Source organism: Cydia amplana, chromosome 4 (assembly GCF_948474715.1).
Source record: "Cydia amplana chromosome 4, ilCydAmpl1.1, whole genome shotgun sequence".
In the NCBI taxonomy this organism is placed as follows: Eukaryota; Metazoa; Arthropoda; class Insecta; order Lepidoptera; family Tortricidae; genus Cydia; species Cydia amplana.
In genome coordinates, this window is record NC_086072.1 from 22222516 (window position 1) to 22231653 (window position 9138).

A 9138-nucleotide genomic window follows, 5' to 3' on the forward strand; every position below is an offset into this window, starting at 1 on the left:
GTGATGATACACTGTCACGGCGGAGCTATTTTTTTAGGAAAGAAAAAATATTCTAATAAGACGGATATTTTTTTTTACTCGTAATATATTCGGAGCCACTTTGTCTTGTAGATAATACATACGCCAACGTATATAGTATTTTCCAGCTTATTATATCTCATTCTGAATTTTGTCACTAGAAATGTAAATATCTTCCTACCAAACTGTGGAGTGTGCACGTCCTGTGGGCTCTAGAAGTCAAGTTTCGCAATAATCCTCGTGGACAGACCGCAGCAGAGTCATTAAGGGCGCAGCTGCGGTCGCTTTGTACGAGGGCTGCTTGTTCTTTGTTGGCAACTGATTGTCGAGTTAATACAACTTTATAAGAAAAACTTTATTATTGAGTGTGCTAGACACAAGTTGAAGTTGTAGGTAATTGGATAGACTCGGACCAAGCTAACAGACGGATTTTTCTGTGTCATGTCATCACAAGTGCCAAATTGTCTCTCATCTCTCTATAGTCTAGGACAAGCAAATGTCAACGGATTTTTTTTAAAGTTAGGTACTTAATGTATAAAGTCATTTATTCATGTAGGTTTTTTACGATCTCTTTTGAGTCGTCGAAAGTACATTATAAATAAATTAGAAACAGACGTTAACTAAATAACGTCAATATCTGGGTGACCGAGCTTCGCTCGGAAAACATATAAAAACTCGAAAATGCGCGTTTTCCCAGAGATAAGACCTAGCTAGATCGATTTCTCGCCCCCGAAAACCCCCATATAGTAAATTTCATCGAAATCGTTAGAGCCGTTTCGGAGAAGGATGATCCTAATGGCGGTGGGCGCGTGGGGGTAGTACCTAGATGTATTACTTCACAGCCAAAATAGTAGGTATGCTACCAACTCATGAAATAAACATTCAGATTCGTTAACCATACTAGTGCCTACTATATTTCAGTACTAAATAATCAAAACGACCAATCACTATTCCAAAATGATTTGATTTAAAATAAAAAGATCACTTGAAATCGTTCAAATCTTTATTTTACAAAAGTAAGCTTCTAATGGCACATAAGAAATCAAAATAACACTTGGAAATAAACACTTAGCTAAACGGTTAAAGAACGTCAGAATCTATAAGCTTTCAGAATAATCCTTCAGGTATAAGCCTTCAGGAACGTAGTGAATTAGGCACGAGGTATGGCTAACGATAACGTCCGATCTCTAGCGCGGTCCGATCAAGAAGAAGGAAGCCAGTTCCAGCGGCGGAGCCAACTGCTCCCGCCTCCAATTCAAGTTGGTAAACCTGCCTGACCAGTCTACCAACATAACGACAAAAATGCCTGATCGTGCCTACGTTCACTCAAGATACACATCTTGACGTTCTACGTGGCCTTCTACCTGTCGGCTTAGTTCAACAATACGCCAATAGATGGCGGCGTGATTCACTACGCAACTTTATTATTTCGTTACAAGCAAATAATACGTAGCCAAACATTGCTAATCGACTTTATACAGGCGTTTAAAGCTATGAACTGTAACACTGCAATACGTCCTTCTGGTGTCTCGCTCCGACATATATATATAAATAAATAAATATATAAATAAACAAGAATTGCTCGTTTAAAGGTATTAGATTAGATAAGAATATTACATTTCTGGTAGTTGGGCTTTGGCACAGTGCATTAAAAATATTACTCGGACTTATCGATCTTCCTTGCTCTAAACTAAAATATAAGAACGCTGAATATAACGTACATTATGTTTGAAATAAAATGCCAAAGAATTTCCATGACAAATTTAGAAAATTACAAAGAAATTAAGATGTTTCAATTGAAAGGCTGCCGAATTTGCCGATGTACCTACTGTACCTTCTTTGTAAGCATTACGAGGCCTTTTCTTTGCTTTTCTGCAAGCAGCGTAAGCCATATGTTGAGATGAAACGAACTTCTCATACGACTTTCTGTACGTGGGACAAGGTACTCAAGCAGGCAAATATATCTGCATAATGCGGCGTTACGTAAACGCAGGTATTTGTGACCGTGTAGGGGTGTGCTAATGACGGTAATGTTACCTAGGAACTAAACATTTTAAAGCGAGATTTTTAATTTAATACTTAAGTTTCTTGGGCCAGCCGGTGTAAAATTGTGGTGTAACGTACGAGTAAACAAATGTTAGGTATGTAATCACATCGTCATCATTGCAAGATTAGGGTTTGTAAAGTTTTTTAACCTTTTGATTGTGTATTTCGAAGCAGTGTGGTATTTAAATCTATTGGAGTCTATTTCTACTGCTAATTTTGAAATCGCATTGTTTAAAAAAAAAATTAGCAGTTTTAGACGTAATACTATAACTTGAATGACATACAAAATTTAAAACAACTAACTAAGTGCTTTGGAGCTTTCATAACATATGTGATTAATGTGATATTTCATAAGATTTCGAGAATAAATTCTAATTATTTAGTGTGAGTTAGGTTAAAATAATAGCATTCAGTAGGTAGTGATTAAAAATATGATCTGTGTATTTATACCCAAATATTTGTTAATTAATCTGTCGGTAGTCGCGAAAATGACCCTCCTCTCCTACCCGCAGATTGTAATGATAAAAGAGTATAAATAGAATGTACCATGGGGTGGAATACTCATTCTCGCTTGGCGCTGGAACGAGTAACACTAAATTTAGCACGAAGGATACGGCTTGTTAACTTAAGATTGTTTAAGAGTGTACGTCAACGTAACTTCAAAGTAAGAAGTCGGAGTAAAATAAAAGTATTGATTGTACCAAGGACTTTGATTCATCACACATAGCTTGAAATTACTTACCAACATAAAGAAAGATTGAAACCTTAATTCATTCATTATTTAACTGCAACGCCAAACTATAGCAAATACATTTGGAGCACTTTCCGTTAGAGGCTCGGTATTGTGCCGCCGTTTTATTGAAAGGAATATGTTATTTCCCCGATTTACTACGTCGCCAGAATTATTATGTATTATTAATCCTTACGAGAATTCCTATAAATGTACAGGAAATAATTCAATAGGGTTTCGAAACGAGAGTCGCTGTATTTCCTAAAGCGAAAAATGAACTAAAGTCGATGTTAATGTTACTTATGAATTGATAGCACTATTATAATGTGAAGGTACGTAATAATAGATAATCTAACTAAATTTTAACCATTTCATCCCTTTTATCCATCGTCTCACAAAATGTCAACCACTATGTCTGAAAGTGAATTAGATTACCTATCTTAGTTCGCAAGTCTTTTTACGGCACTAAATTAATATAAGTAAGATATTTTTGTTCCGTGCTGTTCTAACCTAACTACTAGGTAAGTATGTATATTAAAATGCCTTATTTGGCTATAGTTACTCGCAGAGATGCGATTTATTTGAAATACTTCTATTTAAAATGCAAATACAAAATGCAAAATACCTATTTTGTATTTTGCATTTAAATGCCTTTTAGTAAAAACCATTTTTTATTTTATTTGAAATACTTTTCGAGACGTATTTTGCATTTTTAATATTCATTTCAAAATGCAAAATACTTTGTGATTAAGTTTAGCCAACATTACCAGTCAAACAAAATGAAATGAACGAATGACGCTTGTATTGCCGAATTTGACCGATAGAGGCGCCTGCTAGCGCCTGGCGCCAGCGCCAGGAGGCCGATTTTTGAAATTCGACCGCTCGATTTCGTGTATTTCGTTCAGTAATATCTCCACTACTAGGCATGTAAATTCTACTAATAGAATCAAAAACTAGTGGTCAATACCACTAAATTCACAATTTATATCGCTCGTATTTCAAAAATCGGCATCTCGCCGATTTCCACCGATTTTCGAGTGACGAAATCGAGCGATCGAAATTCAAAAATCGGCCCCCTGGTATTGTTAAAAAGCGTAATAAATAAAAACTGATGTTTTTTCACTTTTTAACAATACCAGTCCAGTTATTAATTAATAAAAGAAAAGTGTAATAATAATAAAATAAGAACTAGATGCACAATCAACCGAAATAAATGGCCACACAAGTCACAAAATGGAGCCATGGCTCTCTTTTCGTTAGTCTAGTTTTTTACATTATTTTAAGTGAGTATTATTTCCTTTATTTATTTCTCTTCTTAGGTTGGTTTTTTACAATATGTATATAAAATTAAAATATAAAAACACTTACAAAAATAATATAAAAAAATATTATAAACACATTATAAAAAACCTAACCAGCACCCAAGGCCCAAGCTGCCGGTGGTCAGGGCCGCAGAGAGAGGAACCGACGGACTATTATTAATACCATAACAGAATTTATTGATACGCGTACTGATAAATATGACCAAAATGTCATGCATAAGGTGCCATGCCATGATATTAGACGTTTTTGTTCGGCTCGGCATTGTGTCTCTATTTCTCATGATAAATACCTAAAATAAATAAAAATATCTGAGATTTGCTCAAAAGGTATTTTATTTTTAAAAAGTATTTTGAAAATACCTATTTTGCATTTAGCATTTGAAATACAAAACGCAAAACTATTTGGTATTTTGCATTTGAAATAGTAAATCTGAAAAGTATTTTGCATTTTGTATTTAAATGCTTTTTAAAACCATTTTGTACATCTCTGGTTACTCGTACTTGGAAGTCAAATCTTAACTAAAATTCTATGAGAATCTATTTTGAATAAAAACATCATGGTATAGATGCTGCAAAAGACAAGCTTAGTTTGTAACTGCCGGCGCAAAAACAGTGGCTTTATACGTTTGACGCCAATGTCTGTCTGTGGCATCGTAGCTCTCAAACGGATATACCGATTTCGATGTGTTCTGTTTTATGTGAAAGCGAGCGTGATTCTTAGGTATACTTGATAAAAATCAAGCCACAAAAATAATATAAATAAAGGTATTTTTGGCATAAAATGGTTTAAAATCTTATTAGCGTAGGACAAAGCTAAAGATACATAATTTATTTTTCAAATCCAATCACCAAGGCTCTCTTCAAGGTCGTATCAAAACCAGTTCAAGAGCAGCTGTCAGCCGCAGCGGCGAGATCAATCGTTATAGGTATTGTACTGGGAAACAGGCAAATTATTGCGGCGAGTTCCTTCATTATGATATGAGGGCAGATTCCTTGATAGCAGGCGAGTGGGTTTTAGAAACATTGTTGTAAGCCCTATTTATTAATTTATAATATGAAGTGAATTTTAAGCACTGCGAAGATTTTGGCTTTGGTTTTCTGTGTAATTTGTACTTACGTATATGCTGAATAACAGTTTCCGAAATTGCGAAAACTCCACTTGGAAAAATTTCGAGGTTTGTTCTGAAAAAAGCCTGGCAACACTGGCCGGGACCAAACGTCAAATTAGCTCTTCGTATTTAAAATAAGTAATATAATGATTATAATGGAATAATTATGAAGTTATGGTGATAAATAGAAACATCACATCGCAATTGAAGTGCGACATCGTTATCTCAAGTGTTACATTAACATAAGAAGAAAAATATTGACGACAAAAAACAAAGCAACTGTCAACGGTGTAACGTTCCAGATTTAAAAATTACACCTTATTGGCCTGTATTTCACCAAATATTTTTACAGATGAGTATTGTTTTCATAATTTATAAGCCTAGTATTTAGTTTATTTGACCAGAATTTCTAATTAACATACTTTTTTTATGCTACCTTATATGTTTTGAGGAAAACTTTGTTTTACAACCAGAATTTTATCATACCAAAATATCTTAATTCATTATTTAAATAATTTAAAGAACAATAACATCATACCCTGTGGTAATCAGTTAACTTGCAAAATAGTGAATTATAAAGTTATTGTGTAAGATCTTAGAAATTTAACACTTAGAAATCAAGTCAGTGTATTCATGTTTACATTATTTTAATCATTATATTTTGTTAGAAGCATTGGAATTAATTCATCGTTTTTGCTCAGATATCATACACTATGAATATGTTTACAGCACAACCTACCAAGATGACTACACGCACGGATGTCCTGGTTGCAAAAATGCAGCAATTACAGAAAGAACTGAAAATAGCCAATGATTTGAACAAAAGACTCCTTCAAGAACAGGAAGAGAGTGAACAGCAATTTGAGTGTGTTGTTAGAACAAACACAACCCTCAAAACTCAGCTCGCTAATCAGGATGTTGAGTTTGAAGACATGCAGGGGCAGTGGGATGAACTACAAGCTGCCGTTGATCAGTTCAAGACTTGTCAGGAGATACACGAGCAGGCATTACAACGCATCCAGGACTTAGAACAGCAGCTGGAGGAGTCGGAATCAAAACATACTTGCAAGTATTGTTCGGGCCACTCCGGACCGCCAGACAATAATTTAAGTATTTTTGCTGAACTCAATAGTTTTGATGTAGATATAGTTTATGACAACATAGAGTGCTCCCCTATGGTAGAAACTGTTAATTCAAAAAGTTCTGTGCACATAGAGGGCAGTAATGATATTAGAGTCACACTGAAAGGATCCAAAAAAATTAAAAAATATTTAAAACTTAGTAGATTCATAAAGAAATCTAAACTTTTGCTAAAACGCCATAATTCAATGTTCAAGACAATACAATCCAAATGTAAGGGTGTCGCCTTAAGCGCTGACCTTCTAAACTGCCAACACCAACTAGACCGGACAGTAGAAGAATTGAATCATCGCTCCGATGAATTAAGAAAATTAGAATTAAAGTTGATAAGCCTAAATAATAGAGACGAACTGTCAAGTAAAGCGTTACAGGAATACATAGCCTTTATGAATAATGTTTTAGAACCGGGCAGCGGCTACCATCTGCGTATGGACTCGCCGCGGCCCCCGACACGCCCCGCCGCGCCGGAGTCGCCCGCGCTGCGCGCCGTCCTGGCCGCGCCGGGCTCGCCCGCGCTGCGCGCCCTGTTTGCGTCGCGCGCCTCCCTCGTGTCTGAGCTGCGCAGCGACTCCGAGCCTGCCCCCAGCCGAGTGGATTCGGCGCCCCCGCTGCCAACATCACCGCCGTGCCTAGTCGAGCAGGTTCCATCGTGGCCGGGCTTCGCTGAGCCGGTTCCATCGCTGCCGGGCCTTGTCGAGCCGGCTCCATCACCGCCGAGCCTTGTCGAGCCGGCTCCATCACCGCCGAGCCTTGTCCAGCTGGCTCTATCACTGCTGACCTATGTCGAGCCTGCTCCACCGCCGCCTCGCCTCCCCTCGCCAGCACCATCGCCGCAGAGCCTTGTTGAGCTGGCTTCATCGCCGCCGCGCCTTGTTGAGCTGGCTCCATCGCCGCCACGCCCTGATGAGCTGGCTCCATCGCTGGCTCCATCGCCACCACGCCTTGTTGAGCTGGCTCCATCGCCGCCACGCCTTGTTGAGCTGGCTCCATCGCCGCCACGCCTTGTTGAGCTGGCTCCATCGCCGCCACGCCTTGTTGAGCTGGCTCCATCGCCGCCACGCCTTGTTGAGCTGGCTCCATCGCCGCCGCGCCCACGTATCCCCGCGCGCACCGCCCTGTACTCGGACGAGGGGGGCGCCGGCCTGGGCGCGCTGCTGGCGGAGCGCTTGTCGCGGGGCGTCATCAACAACTGTCACCCGGGGGCCTCCGTCGATCGTCTGGTCGAATGTATTGCCGCGGGCGAGTTTGACCGCGACTCGACGCTTGTAGTTTTCGTAGGGAATAGTGTCGACTGTACTAAGCGAGATATCTTAAAATTATCCGCTACGCTCTCGGCGATTGACCGGGGAGGGGTTGCAAAAATAATTATCTGTGCGCTCCCATATAGAATGTCGAGCGAGGTCAATAAGAGGGTGTTTAATTACAATTCTTTATTGTATAACCTTTCCTTGTACAGTAGTACGATTTCGTATTTTGATACGAATACATTTATAGAAGATTTTGTTATGCCCCATAAAAGAACCTACCTGCCGAGAAGATGTCTAGTAGATTGTGCTAACCTGTTAGCATATAATATTGAAGACCCCGTCGTGGCTAGCACGGCGTCTAGTAGCCTTAAGTCACGTAGTATTGTACGCCTTGGTAGCGTAGGTTTTGAGATGGAGCCGCCTGGTGATTTGAATTTAAACTAACCGCTCCGACAACGTGTGCACCAGCCGGCTCCGTTCCTATTGGTCACTGTGATGCTAGTATATTTAGTAAAGCCGATGTACTGTATTTAGTTCATCAAAATATCCAAGGATTTACCTGTAAGGAACTTGAAATTGATCTGTTTTTACAGTCCACGAATGTTGACATTCTCTGTGTTACTGAGCACTGGCTTAAAGGTCATGAATTTATGTTTAATTTTAATAATCATAGTGTAATAAGTTCTTTTTTTAGGAGATCCTGCAATCGCGGCGGGTCATTGATATTAGTGAAACATAATTTAAAATGTAAGGAGCGTAGAGACATTGTTGACATGTCTGTGGAACGGCATATAGAACTTTCCTGTGTTGAGTTGGAACAATTTATAATTGTATGCGTGTACAGGCCCCCTTCGGCGGACTATAACTTATTTGAATCTGTGATAGATGAAGTACTTAGTAGTGTTTTTAGAACTCAGAAAATTATAATTGTTTGTGGCGATTTTAATATTAACTTGCTTGAAAATTCGCCAACTTGTGGAAGGTTACTAAATACTTTCAAATCTTTTAATTTAGATAACTTATTTTGTGAGCCCACTCGAATCACAGCAACCAGTGCTACATGTATAGATAACATCTTTAGTAACAGGGATGCGATTAGTAAATCTGTTATTAACAACCTAAGTTCTGACCACTGTGGACTAAAAGCTTCTTTCAGCGGGAAAACTGAAGAAATTCCTCAAGATACTATGTGCAGGCCGATTTCCGAAAGGCGCCTAGATTTATTCAATCGTAATATCACTAAACAATTATGTTATCTTTCATGTACTCAGGAAGACCCCGATTGTTTGAGTTCCGAGTTGTTTAACTGTATTAAAAAGGAATTTGATGCCTGTTTCATTCAGAAGAAGGTTCAAGGTAAGGCCAAGACTAAATTTAGTGACTGGGCTACGCCGGATATTCACGAGAAAAGACGCCGACTCTACGACTTATATGATTTAAAAGCAACTTATAAAAGGCCGGAATTTCTGGAGTACGTTAAGAATTTTTCTAAATCTTTTAAGATGATGTGTTTCGCCGCGAAAGCT

At 38.6% G+C, this 9138-nt stretch overlaps 1 protein-coding gene across 1 annotated transcript; it reads left to right on the forward strand.

Annotated features, from left to right (window-relative positions):
* Positions 1–5968: 5968 nt before the first annotated feature.
* LOC134647561 (tropomyosin-1, isoforms 33/34-like) lies at positions 5969–8351 on the forward strand. The gene is made up of 2 exons (XM_063501913.1): positions 5969–7630; positions 8307–8351. The coding sequence occupies exons 1-2, from the start codon at positions 5969–5971 to the stop codon at positions 8349–8351; spliced, it is 1707 nt and encodes a 568-aa protein (XP_063357983.1).
* Positions 8352–9138: the final 787 nt, after the last annotated feature.